At 46.2% G+C, this 18,304-nt stretch overlaps 1 protein-coding gene across 1 annotated transcript in view; it reads right to left on the bottom strand.

Annotated features, from left to right (window-relative positions):
- Window positions 1-18,304, bottom strand: part of IFT81 (intraflagellar transport 81) — a gene marked incomplete in the record, with an annotated part of 58,075 nt that overhangs the window by 14,830 nt on the left and 24,941 nt on the right. The window contains 3 exon segments of the mRNA XM_087705514.1: window positions 262-411; window positions 10,472-10,618; window positions 13,701-13,796. Coding sequence (XP_087561640.1) covers window positions 262-411; window positions 10,472-10,618; window positions 13,701-13,796 — 393 coding nt within the window.

Below are 18,304 nucleotides of genomic sequence, written 5' to 3'. Positions count from 1 at the left end.
TGACAGAGTAACTGGATTCACACGAGCTGCGACCATGGTTTGTTTTGACTCCCAGTTGTTAGCTACGCCACAACGGGCTGGATTTCTACCCCGCGTGGACCAAACAAGCCACGTTACGTAATAAACCCAGCTAACGATTTTGTCGTCCTTCGTCTCCCCCGGCCAGGCTTACCCGGGGATCCTTTCTGGGATTTAAGATGGGCCCTGGGATCTCATCAAATGCCACCACCACCACCACCACCCGGGGCGATCCTGGCTTACCAACTGCTGCTGGATGTCTTCGTGCCGCTGTTTCAGAAGCTCTTCCGTGCGCTGCAGGATGCCGTACTCGGCCGTGATCTCGGCTATTTCCATCCGCTTCTTCTTGTAAAGAGTGTTTTTGCTCCGGAGCTTGTTAACGTACCTCTTGAACTGAAACGAGAAAGGGTGGCAATCATTGGCCACAGAAGAGATGGTTGGGTTCAGCTCGGGTCCTTGCGACAGGCTATTCAAATACCCCTTTCCCTTCTCTTTCGAAAGAGAGAAAGAGAGAAAGAGAGCACAGAGAGAGAGAAAGAGAGAGAGAGAAAGAGAGCAGAGAGAGAGAAAGAGAGAAAGAGAAAGAGAGCACAGAGAGAGAGAAAGAGAGAGAGAGAAAGAGAGCAGAGAGAAAGAGAGAGAGAAAGAGAGCAGAGAGAGAGAGAAAGAGAGAGAGAAAGAGAGAGGGAGAGAGAGAGAAAGGAGAGCAGAGAGAGAGAAAGAGAGAGAGAAAGAGAGAGAGAAAGAGAGCAGAGAGAGAGAAAGAGAGAGAGAGAAAGAGCAGAGAGAGAGAAAGAGAGAGAGAGAAAGAGAGGAGAGAGAGAAAAGGAGAGCAGAGAGAGATAAAGCGAGAGAGAGAGAAAGAGAGAGAAAGAGAGCAGAGAGAGAAAAAGAGAAAGAGAGCAGAGAGAGAAAGAGAAGGAGAGAGAGAAAGAGCACAGAGAGAAAGAAAGAGAGAGGGAGAGAGAGAGAAAAGGAGAGCAGAGAGAAAGAGAGCAGAGAGAGAAAGAGAAGGAGAGAGAGAAAGAGAGCAGAGAGAGAAAAAGAGAAAGAGAGCAGAGAGAGAGAGAGCAGAGAGAAAGAGAGCAGAGAGAGAAAGAGAAGGAGAGAGAGAAAGAGCACAGAGAAAGAGAGAGGGAGAGAGAGAGAAAAGGAGAGCAGAGAGAAAGAGAGCAGAGAGAGAAAGAGAAGGAGAGAGAGAAAGAGCACAGAGAGAAAGAAAGAGAGGGAGAGAGAGAGAAAAGGAGAGCAGAGAGAGAGAGAAAGAGAGCAGAGAGAAAGAGAGCAGAGAGAAAGAGAGCAGAGAGAAAGAGAGCAGAGAGAGAGAAAAAGAGAGCAGAGAGAGAGAAAGAGAGCAGAAAGAGAGCAGAGAGAGAGCAGAGAGAGAGAGAGAGAAAGAGAGAGAAAGAGAGCACACAGAGAAAGAGAGGGAGAGAGAGAAAAGGAGAGAGAGAAAGAGAGAGAGAGCAGAGAGAGAGAGAAAGAGAGAGAGAGAAAGAGAGCACACAGAGAAAGAGAGAGGGAGAGAGAGAGAAAAGGAGAGCAGAGAGAGAGAGCAGAGAGAGAGAAGAAATAGAAAACACACACTTAAAAGATCCGCATTCATGTGTTTTATATCCCACCCAAAACGAAGGCTTTGCATTTTGCATTAGAGAAGACCCTAGAATACGCAGAGATGGATAAATTGACCAAGGAAAGGAAGAAGCAGGGCATTCTTTAATTTGGGGGAAATGGCACAAGTGGCTAGAGGAGAGAAATAAAGATTTGAACAAGGTAGTTTGTATTATGGAAGAAGTGGGAACTAGTGACAAAAGTCTTAAGAAAAGTAGGATTTACAAGGCTAGGAAAAATTGTACATTAGTAGAAGAAGAATGAAGACTGCCTGATACAAATAACCAGATTGATAAGTAAGAGAGAAAGAAATAATAGGATTAAAAGTGTAAAATTACACAGAAATGTCTTGGGAGGGAAATAGTGTTTGTGAAGAGCCACCATTATCTGCTGTAAGGAGGGACATGTAGTTCTGATGTGATTTGTAAACGTTGTGTGTGTTTTTGTCATTGTGTTTATGTTTTTACCATAAAAAAAATTAAAAAAATAAGATCAGCGTTCGTGTGTTTTATCTCCAACCCCTCAAAACAAAGTCTTTGCGTTTTTTTATTCGGATTCTCAATGTCGCCTTAAATCGGTGAGAACTTTTAAAACGTTACTTGGAAATAAAATGCAACTAGGGGGGGGGGCGTAGAATCTCTCCTCCCCAGCGTAAAAACATAGCGTCCCATTTGAAGAACAAACTCATGCAGTCTGAGATGAACCTTTGGTGAGAATCCCCCCCCCCTCCGCGCCCGCCAATAAATGCAGGCGCTATAAAAAGTTCTCCCGGGCAGAGATCCCATCTCCGAACCACGCCAGTTCATCTGCCATCTTTTGCCAAGGTCTCCTCTCCTTCCCTGGGCTCCGGCGACTATTTTTAAAACCCCGAGCTGTAAAAACTTTTCAGCCAGGGAGCCAAGCCAGATTTTAACCGTCTCGTGGTTTAAAAGAGACGAGGTCCCGGTGGCTGGAAGAACAACTCTCTTTGCTGCTTGAACCACCAACGCCGGGGCGGGAAGGGGGGTGGTGGGGAAGGTCGCAGGAAGGGCATAAGTTGACAAAAGCAACGGGGCGAAGGGAAAATTGTGCCCGTTGGGGTTTAAGTTGGCGAACGGCCGGGTGCCAATGCTGGGCCTGCTGCATGGGACCCCCAAAGCAGGTGGAGACACAAAAAGGATATTTTTATGCAATACCTTTTTGGGGGAGGGAGGAAAAAGTCTCCTGCGGAGATTTGCAAGGGTTGACAGTCTTTCCAGAGAAGAAAGATGCCTGCCCACAAATCGCTTCAAAAAGTTACCCGAACCAAAAAAACCTCACGCCCAATTTTCTGAAAATGGTATCCGCTGGTCTCCTGTGGGAGCTTCCAGTTCATCACAGGTGGCTCTGCAAACAATTGTTTCCCAATTTGAATAGAATAGAACAAGAATAGAATAGAAGAATAGAATAGAACAGAAATAGAACATAATAGAATAGAATAAAACAGAATAGAACAGAACACAATAGAATAATAGAATAGAACAGAACAGAAATAGAAAAGAACAGAATAGAATAGAACAAAAATAGAATAGAATAATAGAATAAAGTAGAACAGAACAGAAATAGAACAGAACAGAATAGAATAGAACAAAAATAGAATAGAATAATAGAATAAAACAGAAATAGAACAGAGCAGAATAGAATAGAACAAAAATAGAACAGAATAATAGAATAAAACAGAAATAGAACAGAACAGAATAGAATAGACAAAAATAGAATAGAATAATAGAACATAACAGAATAGAATAATAGAATAAAATACAAGAGAACAGAAATAGAACAGAATAGAATAGAACAAAAATAGAATAGAATAATAGAAGAGAACAGAAATAGAACATAACAGAATAGAATAGAACAAAAATAGAATAGAATAATAGAATAAAATAGAACAGAACAGAAATAGAACAGAATAGAACAAAAATAGAATAGAATAATAGAACAAAACAGAAATAGAACAGAACAGAAAAGAATAGAATAATAGAACAAAACAGAATTAGAACAGAACAGAACAGAATAGAATAATAGAACAGAACAGGAATAGAATAGAATTCTTTATTGGCCAAGTGTGACTGGTCACAACAAGGAATTTGTCTTTGTTGCAGATGCTCTCAGTGTACATAAGGAGAATAAAATAGGATACATTCATCAAGAATCATAAGATACAACACTTAGTGGTAGTCATATGTTACTAATAAGCAATCAAATTATACTAGAAAACAAATAAAACAATATTAAAGCGCGTCTAGCCAAGGCTGTGGTTTTTCCCCGTTGCAACGGATGGCTGTGAAAGTTGGACCATAAGGAAGGCTGAGTGCCAAAGAATGGAGGCCTTTGAGCTCTGGTGCTGGAGAAGAAGACTCCTGCATTGAGTCCCTTGGACTGCAAGGCCATCCAACCGGTCAGTCCTAGAGGAGATCAACCCTGGCTGCTCTTCAGAAGGCCAGATCCTGAAGAGGAAACTCAAAGACTTTGGCCACCTGATGAGAAGGAAGGAAGGACTCCCTGGAGAAGAGCCTCATGCTGGGAACGATGGAGGGCAAAAGAAGAAGAAGGGGACAGCAGAGAAGGAGGTGGCTGGATGGAGTCACCAAAGCAGCCGGCGTGAGCTTCAATGGACTCCAGAGGATGGGGGAGGACAGGAAGTCCTGGAGGAACGTTGTCCATGGGGTCGCGATGGGTGGGACACGACTTTGCGACTAACAACAAGAAGGCAGCCTTGCAATGAAAAGGGGACTCTTCTGAATGTTGCCAAGGTGCATAAAACCAGGTCCCCATCAGTCGCTGTCAGGGAGCCGTGTAAAGCCTTCCCCATTTCCGCCTTCTCGCATGTTGAAAGAGGTGAATAAAACCGGAGAATTAACACTCGTTTGAGTTCCAAGCCCCACCTTCTCCCCAACTCTGGAAGACAACGACAGAAGTTTTTTTTTTAAAAAAAAAAAACACCACCCGACAACCAAGAAGAGAAAAATGGAAATCTCAACCGCCATCTCAATGAGACGAAAGGAGAAGCTGCTTTTCATTATCTCAGCGGGAAGCCCTCAAATAAACTTTTGCAGAAGCCGCAGCAGTCGGAAAACAGAGGCACTGTTTTTACTGCCCGTCCAATTAATGTAACGAGGGCTCGGCAGGCAATTAAAAGAGAATTTAGTCTGGGCAAATTGCTGGCCGTGACAATCTCTGGACCATTCGCTCCCTCAAGAGCTCCCCCCCCCCCGAACGAAAGAGGAGGCTCGGATAGCCCAAGGGGAATGTCCCTTGAGGGGTCCCTTCCGTTCTCTGGGACAGGGGAGAAGCCCCCTCAATGCCTATCGCAAAGGGGGGGGAAGAGGAAGGCAAGCAGAAAAACAGACCCCTACCCATGTGCCTGCAAGGCCATCCAACCGGTCAGTCCTAGAGGAGGAGGTCAACCTTGACTGCTCTTTAGAAGGTCAGATCCTGAAGAGGAAACTCAAAGACTTTGGCCACCTGATGAGAAGGAAGAAGGACTCCCTGGAGAAGAGCCTCATGCTGGGAACGATGGAGGGCAAAAGAAGAAGAAGGGGACGGCAGAGAAGGAAGTGGCTGGATGGAGTCACCCAAGCAGCCGGCGTGAGCTTGAATGGACTCCAGAGGATGGGAGAGGACAGGGAGGCCTGGAGGAACGTGGTCCATGGGGTTGCGATGGGTTGGACACGACTTTGCAACTAACAACAACAACAACAACATAGCAAATATGAGATAGTTGGATGGATGGATGGATGGATGGATGGATGGATGGATGGATGGATGGATGGATGGATAGATAGATAGATAGATAGATGATTGATAGATAGATAGATAGATAGATAGATAGATAGATAGATAGATAAAGATGGACTGCAAGGCCATCCAAGTGGTCAGTCCTACAGGAGATCCACCCTGGCTGCTCTTTAGAAGGCCAGATCCTGAAGAGGAAACTCAAAGACTTTGGCCACCTGATGAGAAGGAGGAAGGACTCCCTGGAGAAGACCCTCATGCTGGGAACGATGGAGGGCAAAAGAAGAAGAAGGGGACGGCAGAGAAGGAAGTGGCTGGATGGAGTCACCGAAGCAGCCGGCGTGAGCTTGAATGGACTCCAGAGGATGGGAGAGGACAGGGAGGCCTGGAGGAACGTGGTCCATGGGGTTGCGATGGGTTGGACACGACTTTGCAACTAACAACAACAACAACAACATAGCAAATATGAGATAGTTGGATGGATGGATGGATGGATGGATGGATGGATGGATGGATGGATGGATAGATAGATGATTGATAGATAGATAGATAGATAGATAGATAGATAGATAGATAGATAGATAGATAGATGATAGATGATAGATAGATAGATAGATAGATGATTGATAGATAGATAGATAGATAGATAGATAGATAGATAGATAGATAGATAGATAGATAGATAGATAGATAAAGATGGACTGCAAGGCCATCCAAGTGGTCAGTCCTACAGGAGATCCACCCTGGCTGCTCTTTAGAAGGCCAGATCCTGAAGAGGAAACTCAAAGACTTTGGCCACCTGATGAGAAGGAGGAAGGACTCCCTGGAGAAGACCCTCATGCTGGGAACGATGGAGGGCAAAAGAAGAAGAAGGGGACGGCAGAGAAGGAAGTGGCTGGATGGAGTCACCGAAGCAGCCGGCGTGAGCTTGAATGGACTCCAGAGGATGGGAGAGGACAGGGAGGCCTGGAGGAACGTGGTCCATGGGGTTGCGATGGGTTGGACACGACTTTGCAACTAACAACAACAACAACAACATAGCAAATATGAGATAGTTGGATGGATGGATGGATGGATGGATGGATGGATGGATGGATGGATGGATGGATGGATGGATGGATGGATGGATAGATAGATAGATGATTGATAGATAGATAGATAGATGATAGATGATAGATGATAGATAGATAGATAGATAGATAGATAGATAGATAGATAGATAGATAGATGATAGATGATAGATGATAGATAGATGATAGATAGATAGATAGATAGATAGATAGATAGATAGATAGATAGATAGATAGATAAAGATGGACTGCAAGGCCATCCAAGTGGTCAGTCCTACAGGAGATCCACCCTGGCTGCTCTTTAGAAGGCCAGATCCTGAAGAGGAAACTCAAAGACTTTGGCCACCTAAGGAGAAGGAGGAAGGACTCCCTGGAGAAGAGCCTCATGCTGGGAACGATGGAGGGCAAAAGAAGAAGAAGGGGACGGCAGAGAAGGAGGGGGCTGGATGGAGTCACTGAAGCAGCCGGCGTGAGCTTCAATGGACTCCAGAGGACAGGAAGACCTGGAGGAACGTTGCCCATGGGGTCGTGATGGATCGGACACAACACCCATGTGCCTGACTCCAAGCCCCAAGTGTTTGAGTTTTCAACTGGCAGAGCCAGGAAGAAAAATCTCCTTTTTACAAAATAAAAGTTACTTATAAAGGCAGGATAAAGATCTGTTAAATAAATGGCCAACCTACTAGAAGACAAATATCCAGCCTCCCCAGGAATCCCAGCTCTCTGGAACTGCTGTTCAACTGCAAAGTGTACCATGAAAGGGAGCTAAAATTATCCCCCCCACAGCTGTTTACCTAACTGAACCATCCCTCCTTCTCTCTCTTACGGATTCCCTAATTTTTACAGCTTGAGAGCAGCTGCAGGAGGAGGCTTGTCTCCTCCTGGCCTGGATTGTTCTTTGAACGATGCCATCCCTTCTGCAAGCCACTTTGAATATCTTTCCCAGTTTCCCTCTTTAAAAAAAAATAAAGGTAAAGATTCCCCCCCTCGCACATCTGTGCCGGTCGTTCCCGACTCTAAGGAGCGCTGCTCATCTCCCTCACCACCCTCCAGACCTTCCGCACAGCCCTCAGAATCTGGCTATCCCGTCAGGCCTGGGGCTAAAGACTGTAACCCACCCGAATGGTATGAATGTTGCGTTTTTTAATTATGTATTGTCTTATATGTTAAAAAAAGTTTGTCTCCCCCTCCCCCTTGGATTGTGAGCCGCCCTGAGTCCCCCCAGGGAAAAGGGCGGCATATAAATAAACTTCTTTCTTTCTATCTATCTATCTATCTATCTATCTATCTATCTATCTATCTATCTATCTATCTATCTATCTATCTATCTATATCTATATATCTATCTATTGTATCTATCTATCTATCTATCTATCTATCTATCTATCTATCTATCGTATCTATCTATTGTATCTATCTATCTATCTATCTATCTATCTATCTATCTATCTATCTATCTATCTATCTATCTATCTATCTTAACAAAATAAAACCTATTAAATAAATCCACCCGCTATTTTCCTCCGTTTGCACGAAGGCTGGCCTCTCTCCTTGCCTCGGAAAGTAACTGGCTTCCCCTCATCGGGGAACGGGGGGGGGGGGGGGGGAGAATCATAAGCCTCAGGTGACCTTTCTGGGGAGGGGGAGGAGGTCGTAAAGACCTCAGCGGAGGATACAATTGCTGGCATGCAGAAGAAGTTCAAGCAGGAAAGGTCTTGATTCATTGGGGCACAGAAAATTAGTGACAGCCAGGCCATAAGGGGATACCAGTAACTCAAACCCCTGGGAGGGAGGGAGGGAGGGAGGGAGGGGGGGGATACAGGCTGGAAGCGACTGAGGTGTCATCACAAATCATTAAGGGCTCTAACTTCGTGTCTAACGTATTAACAACGTTGTAGAGGATTGCACACCAGAACGAGGAGACACAAGGACAGGGGTTTCTTTTTTCCTGAATGCCATCACTCTGCTAAACAACTAATTCCCACAACACTGTTAAAAACCTGGCTGTTCCGGCAGGCCTGGGGCTGTTGACCTCATTGTTGAGGTCCAGCCCCGATCATAACGAATGTCTGTGTGTTGATTTTAACCTGTTTTTACTTTTCATTTATTATTATTATTTTTTCCTTCGTTGTAAGCCGCCCGGAGTCCTCCGGGATTGGGCGGCCTATAAATCGTAGAAATAAATAAATAAATGAACAAACAAATAAACAAACACGGCCAGGGCCGTCCGACAGTTCTCAGCTGCCTTCGGAGTCAGACATCAGTGAGGCAGAGGAACAGCAGGAGCCTGTTCCCAGTGTGTGCGTGAGCAGAGTTACCAGACGAAGGGAAGAGCTAAAGAACAGGGGTCGAGTAAGGGAGGAAGGCCACAAGTGGACGGTGAATGGCCCCTCCCAGAGGAGATAAAAGAGGAGCGAAAGGGGAGTGGAGTTTGCAGGAGACAATCAGTTCGCTTCATTGGTTCGTGACTCTCCGAGGCTCCTGGCCAAATTCTGCAGATCTCGGCCTGGCAGCTCTCCAAGCCAGATGAGGTCTGTGACCATAAATCCTCCCTTGAAAGACTTTGCTGGATGGGAAGGAGCAGAATTCACAGTCAATTAATAAAAGGGTTTTTTTTTTCGGGACAAGGAGTCTGCTTCAGGCTCTCGGGAAGCCTCGGTCAGAACACCTATGGAGTCCTGTCCTTTGACGGAGCTCCCATCCAAAAGGTGGAGAAGACCTGTCGCTCGGATGGCTTCAGAAGAGGCCATGGCTGAGCACCAACAGCTGTTGGGTGAAGGGAACCTGCCAATTGTCCACGCGGGTCTCCCGGCCTTCATCCTTTCTTCCCTCCGTACAGCAGTCCGGACGTAAACTCAACAACTCCCCAATTTTCCATTTCCATTCGGTGCTGTAATTTACCTTCGCATTTTAGCTACTCCACCGATCATTCCTGTCAGATGTGTTGACAACGCAAAGTTGTTCGCGAGGCACTTAAAACCCCGCGGACACGAAATGGATAAGATCTTTGGCCTCTGTGATGAGGACAGGGTTTTTTTTTGTTTTTTTTAAGATGGTTTTTTAATCTTTTTTTTTAAATTTATTAAATTTTTATTTCTCATATATACATTCACAATTATATGATCTCATAACTGTTATTAATAATATGTATTTGTAACAATTTTTCTCCCCTACAGTTGACAATATACTTGAAATTGCTTTCTTACCATCCCATAAACCCATCTTATCTTACAACAATCCTACTTCTTCTTCCTTCCTTCCCTCCTTCCTTCCCTCCTTTCTTCTCTCCTTCCTTTCCTCCTTCCTTCCCTCCCTCCTTCCCCCCTCCTTTCTTCTCTTTCTCTCCTTCCTTCCCTCCTTCCTTCCCTCCTTCTCTCCTTCCTTCCCTCCTTCTCTCCTTCCTTTCCTCCTTCCCTCCTTTCCTCTCTCCTTCTCTATTTCCTTCCCTCCTTTCTTCTCTCCTTCTCTCCTTCCTTCCCTCCTTTCTTCTCTCCTTCTCTCCTTCCTTTCCTCCCTCCTTCCCCCCTCCTTTCTTCTCTTTCTCTCCTTCCTTCCCTCCTTCCTTCCCTCCTTCTCTCCTTCCTTTCCTCCTTCCTTCCCCCTTCCTTCTCTCCTTCATTCCCTCCTTCCTTCCCTCCTTTCTTCTCTCCTTCTCTATTTCCTTCCCTCCTTCCTTCCCTTTCTTCTCTCCTTCTCTCCTTCCCTCCCTCCTTGCTTCCCTCCTTCCTTCCCCCCCTTTCTTCTCTTTCTTCTCTCCTTCCTTCCTTCCTCCTCTCCTTTCCCTTCTCTCCTTCCCCTTCCTCTCGTGATGAGGACATGTTGCTGTTGTGTAGCAGAGTCACAAAGCACAGAGGCTCCCCGGGGTTTCGCACCTACAAAGCGGATCAAACCTACTACTTAAAAAAGGAGCAGGGCCGGTTTGTGGCATGAACCCTCCACTCGGAATCCTTCCAGGCAACAAGGGAAGACATCTTGGGAGCCCCCACCCCCACCCCCAGGCAAAATGGCCGCTTCCTTACCTCATCACCTTTCAAGACTTCTGTCCCGTCCAGCTCCCGAGCCTGGCTCGACTTCTGGATCATTTGCCTCTCCAAGGTGGCCAGCTCTTCCTTGGCGCTCTGAAGCTCCTCCGCCTTGGCGGTTTTCTTCCGCGAGATGATGGAGGCCTGTGGGGAATTCTCAGACCGGTTAGTATGAGGGGGGGGGGGGTCGGACGATGCCAGGGAAAGAGCTGGCATGCCAACCTCAGGGGCTTTAGGTGGCAGGCGGGGGAATTCTGGGAGTTGAAATCTACCTACGCTGGATGGGGAATTCTGGGGGTTGAAATTCACCCTTGATGGGCAGGGAATTCTGGGAGTTGAAATCTACCTATGCTGGATGGGGAATTCTGGGGGTTGAAATTCACCCATGATGGGCAGGGAATTCTGGGAGTTGAAGTCCACCCATGATGGGCAGGGAATTCTGGGAGTTGAAATCTACCTATGCTGGATGGGGAATTCTGGGGGTTGAAATTCACCCATGATGGGCAGGGAATTCTGGGAGTTGAAGTCCATCCATGCTGGACAGGGAATTCTGGGAGTTGAACTCTACCTATGCTGGATGGGGAATTCTGGGGGTTGAAATTCATCCAAGCTGGACAGGGAATTCTGGGAGTTGAAGTCCATCCATGCTAGATGGGGAATTCTGGGAAATTGAAATCTACCTTTGCTGGACAGGGAATTTGGGGGGTTGAAATTCACCCAAGCTGGACAGGGAATTCTGGGAGTTGAAGTCCATCCATGATGGGCAGGGAATTCTGGGAGTTGAACTCTACCTATGCTGGATGGGGAATTCTGGGGGTTGAAATTCACCCAAGCTGGACAGGGAATTCTGGGGGTTGAAATTCACCCAAGCTGGACAGGGAATTCTGGGAGTTGAAGTCCATCCATGCTGGATGGAGAAGTCTGGAGTTAAAGTCCACGCATCTTAAAAGTTGCCTGGGAAACATCACGTTAAGACACATTGCAAGTTACCGTTTAAATCAGGGATGGCAACTTTCAAGACGGGTGGATTTCGTTTGCTGGATCTGCTTGGACTATAAAAGCCCAAGGAGGCCAGTTTTTCCACATCCACTGGTTATGTAACCTCAAGGACAAATATTGTTCAAGGCAGAACTACATATCACAACGGAAAAAAACACAGGAGGGCCACGCAGCCACCCGGGTGACAAACTTCTTCAAGTGAAAGCAATCCTGGTGGTGTTTTCAGCCATCCAAAAGGCAGATTTTGCCATAGAGGTACAGGTAATTTTGAAGGCACCTTCCAAACACCTGTCTGAAACCAGCCGGCCTGGGCCTTGCCCAAGCCATTTGCTTCTCTCACCTGGGCCCACGGTGGCAAATGGGGTTAAAAGCACAACGGGGGGGTGGGGGGGCACTCCGGTCGAGCCGACGGAAAGGCTCCCGTGGAGCTGGGCAGGGAAGGGACTAAGCGAGGACTCCGGATTCCTGGCAAGGCTCCCCGGACAGATGTCAGCACTTTTATCTCAAAGAGCCAACTGGTCTCTTGTGTCGGCACATTGTGTAGCATGCTTAGCCTTGTAACACAAGGCTCACAACAACAAAAGGCCTCGGATCGCTTGGCTACCCAAGACGGGATCGGGTTTCCACCTATTAAAACGACGGTTGGCTGGGATCATCAGGTGATCCTCCCAATCGGTCAAGAAATCCGCTATGCTTCAGGGAAGGCTGTGGGGGCGGGGGGGTTGGGGGGGGAGGATGGGAGGGAGGGAAGTATATTAGGTTTCACTCTTTGCTAACCCTTTAAATCCGTGTCTCTCAATCATGGTGGCTTGAAGAGGGGGGGGGGGACCTCAGCTCCCAGAATTCCCCAGCCAGCATAGCTGGCTGGGGAATTCTGGGAGCTGAAGTCCTCCCCTTTTCAAGCCACCAAGATTGAGAGACACGGATTCGTTTTTGTTTTTTTATTTTTAAAGTTTCTTATTTTTCTTACTCCTACCTATCTACGTTTCGCAAACAGACATACAATAGTATTAATAGACACATGTGTTAGATTTTAAAGTAATATGATTGCACATGTATACTGTCTTCTCTTATTTTTTCTTTAAAACTAAGATATGTTAAGTATATTGATATGGAAGCATAAATACCATCAACATAGAATGGAGTTTGCTCAGAAGCTGAAATACACCAAGTGAATGAGAGGAAGAGTGGGAAGCAGAGGAGAGAAGAAAGAGAGGAAGAGGGAGATAGGAGAGAGGGTGAAGGGGGGAAGATGAGGAGGATAAGGAGGAGTGGAATGAAGAGAGAGGAGAAGGAGAAAGGAAGGGGAAGTAGAGTAGGAAAGGATGATGGAGGGAAGAAAGGAGGTAGAAGAGAGGCAGAAGAAAGAGGTTTATGGAGAGCAGAAGATCTAATATGTTAAGTATATTGATATGGAAGCATAAATACCATCAACATAGAATGGAGTTTGCTCAGAAGCGGAAATACACCAATGAGAGGAAGAGTGGGAAACAGAGGAGAGAAGAAAGATGGAGATAGGAGAGAGGGTAAGGGGGGAAGATGGGGAAGATGAGGAGGATAAGGAGGAGTGGAATGAAGAGAGAGGAGAAGGAGAAAGGAAGGGGAAGTAGGAAAGGATGATGGAGGGAAGAAAGGAGGTAGGAGAGAGGCAGAAGAAAGAGGTGTATGGAGAGCAGAATAATGGGTTTTTATCTTTCTGGGCGTTGATGACAAGAGGAACTGATGTAATTACTACTTAATACAATAGGATATTGGCTATGTAATAGAATACATGTGATTATATGTTATGAAAATGGAAAATAAAAAAAGCATATTTTGGAAAAAAGAAATCCGAAATGCTTCGAGTCCCCGTGGCTGTGGTTTTAGTGTACCCTACCAGATAGTCCTCGACTTAACGACAGCCCGCTTAGTGACCAAGGCTACAGCGGCACTGAAAAACGTTCACTCCTATCACCGTTGCAGCATCCCCTATGGTCCCCTTATCATCAACCGATTCGGATTTACGACGGCTGCCGTGTCCCTGGGTCACCGAAATCCTTCTGCGACCTTCTGACAAGCAGACTCGCTTAACAACCGTGTCCCCGACTTTTATCACTGCAGGAAAAGTTGCCAAACGGGGCAAAACTCACTTAGACAAACGTCTCGCTTAGCGACAGTAATTCCGGCGTCGTGAGTTCGAGGGCTACCTGCATTGTTTCAGCTCGCCCTGTCAAGAGTTTCTCCTCACCTGTTGCCGGTACATGGAAAATTTGCTGTCGATGGGCTCGTATTTCATCATCTTTTTCTCGATTAATTGGTTGATTTGGGCGCTGACCTCCTTTATCTGCAAAAAGACAGAACGTTTGAGAAAGGACATTTTCGCAAGGAAGCCAAACCAGGTTTGCAGGAAGAAGCCGGTTCCAGAAATGGGCTAACTCCACAATCATGGATTCAGGCGAGGGTTACGGCTGAAAGACACTTTCTGGAATTTTGAGCAAACTCTTCTACGATTACGCCGGGGGAGTTTTAAAATAGCAAATGGCCACAGCTTGGTTTTCACTTCCCTTGCACGCTTCTCAGTGCTTAATAGCAATAGCAGTTAGCAGTTAGACTTATATACCGCTTCATAGGCTTCCAGCCCTCTCTAAGCGGTTTACAGAGTCAGCATATTGCCCCCAACAATCAGATAGATAGATAGATAGATAGATAGATAGATAGATAGATAGATAGATAGATAGATAGATAGATACTGTAGATAGATAGATACATAGATAGTTGATTAGATAGATAGATAGACAGACAGATAGACAGAGATAGATAGATAGACAGACAGACAGACAGACAGACAGATAGACAGAGATAGATAGATAGATAGATAGATAGATAGATAGATAGATAGATAGATAGATTGCAATAGCAGTTAGACTTATATACCGCTTCATAGGGCTTCCAGCCCTCTCTAAGCGGTTTACAGAGTCAGCATATTGCCCCCAACAATCAGATAGATAGATAGATAGATAGATAGATAGATAGATAGATAGATAGATAGATAGATACTGTAGATAGATAGATACATAGATAGTTGATTAGATAGATAGATAGACAGACAGATAGACAGAGATAGATAGATAGATAGACAGACAGACAGACAGATAGACAGAGATAGATAGATAGATAGATAGATAGATAGATAGATAGATAGATAGATAGATAGATAGATTGCAATAGCAGTTAGACTTATATACCGCTTCATAGGGCTTCCAGCCCTCTCTAAGCGGTTTACAGAGTCAGCATATTGCCCCCAACAATCAGATAGATAGATAGATAGATAGATAGATAGATAGATAGATAGATAGATAGATAGATACTGTAGATAGATAGATACATAGATAGTTGATTAGATAGATAGATAGACAGACAGATAGACAGAGATAGATAGATAGATAGACAGACAGACAGACAGATAGACAGAGATAGATAGATAGATAGATAGATAGATAGATAGATAGATAGATAGATTGCAATAGCAGTTAGACTTATATACCGCTTCATAGGGCTTCCAGCCCTCTCTAAGCGGTTTACAGAGTCAGCATATTGCCCCCAACAATCAGATAGATAGATAGATAGATAGATAGATAGATAGATAGATAGATAGATAGATAGATAGATAGATAGATAGATTGCAATAGCAATTAGACTTACATACCGCTTCATAGGGCTTCCAGCCCTCTCTAAGCGGTTTACAGAGTCAGCATATTGCCCCCAACAATCAGATAGATAGATAGATAGATAGATAGATAGATAGATAGATAGATAGATAGATAGATAGATAGATAGATAGATAGATTGCAATAGCAATTAGACTTACATACCGCTTCATAGGGCTTCCAGCCCTCTCTAAGCGGTTTACAGAGTCAGCATATCGCCCCCAACAACAATCCGGGTCCTCATTTTACCCACCTCGGAAGGATGGAAGGCTGAGTCAACCTTGAGCCGGTGAGATTTGAACTGCTGAACTGCAGAACTGCAGTCAGCTGAAGTAGCCTGCAGTGATGCATTTAACCACTGCGCCACCTCGGCTCTAAAAGCTTTCGTCAGCGAGCAACTCCAGCCAAAAGTCTAGAGCAGGGAGGGGACGTTGGGCTACGGGGTCCAGTGACCCGCTCAGGTCAGGAGTCCCAGTTAAAATCCTGGATTTTAAGCGGTTCAGCCTCTGCTGAACATAAATTAAGTGAAAAGACAGGGATTCGTCGCTTAAACTTGACTAGGTAAAGGTAAAGCTTCCCCTCGTACATCTGTGCTAGTCGTTCCCGACTCTAGGGGGCGGTGCTCATCTCCGGTTCAAAGCCGAAGAGCCAGCGCTGTCCGAAGATGTCTCCGTGGTCATGTGGCCGGCATGACTCAACGCCAAAGGCGCACGGAACCCTGTTCCCTTCCCACCAAAAGTGGTTCCTGTTTTTCTACTTGCATTTTTCACCTGCTTTCGAACTGCTAGGTTGGCAGAAGCTGGGACGAGTCACGGGAGCTCACTCCGTTATGCGGCGCTAGGGATTCGAATTGCCGAACTGCTGAGCATCTCAGCATCTCAGCCCCTGAGCCACCGCGTCCCTAATTAAACTTGACTCTATTCTATCAAGAACCAGTTAATAAGGAGTCTTGTAAAAAGCTAATATATAGGGAACAAGGATTTGTTATCCATTCGGCCCAAACTACAGGTTGAGAAAATACACTTAAGTGGGGACTGCAAATCTAAACAACAGCAGCCTATATTGTATTACTTAAATACAAATTTGGCCGTAAAATTGGAGACGGCCTTGAAACCAACCAGAGGTTGGGTTTCAAGGCCGTCTCCAATTTTACGGCCAAATTTTGTACATTTTTAAAGTCTCGGTCTCCCCCTCCCGCCTGCTGTGATTTATCGTTTCCAATAAAGACGCACCACGGAGCCCTTTCTGTCGTTCCTGCTTCCGTGTCAATCAAAGGCGTTTTATTGGACAGGGAAACCGAGATCGAACCCCCGCACATCTGTACGTCTAAATTTAAATCCAATTGCCAATCTCTTGATTTCGCTCCAGCCCGGTTCCCCCCCCCCGCTTCTCAGCTGGTCAAGCCACGGAGAGAGAGACGCTGACCGACAGCCGGTGTCTTTGCTTCTCACTCGAGACTGACTGTTTTACTAAAAATAAATAGGCCGATGAGCACGTTAACTAAGGATGCTTCTTTGGGGCTTCTGCTAATAAGGAAATGGATATTGATTGGCGAATTTATGACCCAGAGGGAAGAAACTGACTTTGCAATCTTCGGGCGTTTCATGAATGAGGGCGCTGGGGGGTTCCAGCCCCTAGGATAATCTCCAGGGAGGCCCCCGCATTGTCCTGAGATGACCCCTGCCATCTATTTCAAGGCTTGTGGACAATGCAACAGAGAGGGAACGCGGAGCCATCTTAGGCTAACCTGGTGGCTCCGGAAGGGAGTGGGCTACAGCTCCCATGCTCCCCAACCAGCCTGGAATGACTCTGAATATGTCCAGGCTTATGCCCCCCGTCTTACGGGGAAGGCTTCCCGAGGCCATCTGGCCAGAGCCCCCTCCCCTGGAAAAAAAATATAATTGCAACCATCCTCTATAGATGGAATGGCCTTTCCTCGTTTAGGAAAAAGAAGGATAGTTATTATTATTATTATTGTGCGGTCCTTGATGGTCTCGGTGCTTCGTTTCTCGCAGGCGTTTCATGACCCAACTAGGTAACCTCATCAGCGCTAGAAGAGAATTGGGTTTGAAGGGAGGAGGAAAGGAAAGAAATAAGGAAGGGAGGGAGGGAGGGAAGGAAGGACTGTGGGATTCTTGGTGCACTAATAGCAATAGCAGTTAGACTTATATACCACTTCATAGGGCTTTCAGCCCTCTCTAAGCGGTTTACAGAGTCAGCATATTGCCCCCAACAACAATCCGGGTCCTCATTTCACCCACCTCGGAAGGATGGAAGGCTGAGTCAATCCTGAGCCGGTGAGATTTGAACAGCCGAGCTGCAGAACTGCAGTCAGCTGAAGTAGCCTGCAGTGCTGCATTTAACCACTGCACCACCTCGGCTCTTCTGGGCTTTGTGGTTTTCTTACAGACGTTTCACGACCCAACTAGGTAACGCCATCAGTGTTAGAAGAGAATTGGGTTTATATGGAGGGAGGGAGTTAGGGAGTTAGGGAGGGAGGGAGGGAGGGAGGGAGGGAGGGAGGGAGGAAGGAAGGAAGGAAGGAAGGACTGTGGGATTCTTGGTGCTCTCTGAGCTTGGTGGTTTTCTTACAAACATTTCACAGTCCAACTAGGTAACGCCATCAGTGCTAGAAGAGAATTGGGTTTGTATGGAGGGAGGGAGGGAGGGAGGGAGGGAGGGAGGAAAGAAGGAAGGAAGGAAGGAAGGAAGGAAGGAAGGAAGGAAGGAAGGAAGGAAGGAAGGAAGGAAGGAAGGACGGACTGTGGAATTCTTGGTGCTCTCTGAGCTTGATGGTTTTCTTACAGACATTTCACAGCCCAACTAGGTAACGCCATCAGTGCTAGAAGAGAATTGGGTTTGTAGGGAGGAAGAGGAAGGAAGGAAGGATGGAAGGGAGGGAGGAAGGGAGGGAAGGAAGGAAGGGAGGGACGGAGGGAGGGAGGGAAGGAAGGATGGATGGGAGGGAGGGAGGGAGGGAAGGAAAGGAAGGAAGGAAGGAAGGAAGGAAGGAAGGAAGGAAGGAAGGGACTGTGGGATTCTTGGTGCTCTCTGAGCTTGGTGGTTTTCTTACAGACATTTCACAGCCCAACTAGGTAACGCCATCAGTGCTAGAAGAGAATTGGGTTTGTAGGGAGGAAGAGGA

The sequence above is a fragment of the Thamnophis sirtalis genome, unplaced genomic scaffold, assembly GCF_051295495.1.
Source record: "Thamnophis sirtalis isolate CommonGarterSnake01/CBP01778 unplaced genomic scaffold, rThaSir2_p1.2 scaffold_2, whole genome shotgun sequence".
In the NCBI taxonomy this organism is placed as follows: domain Eukaryota; kingdom Metazoa; phylum Chordata; class Lepidosauria; order Squamata; family Natricidae; genus Thamnophis; species Thamnophis sirtalis.
Note: the sequence above shows the minus strand (reverse complement) of the source record. Positions and strands in the feature narration are given on the sequence as shown.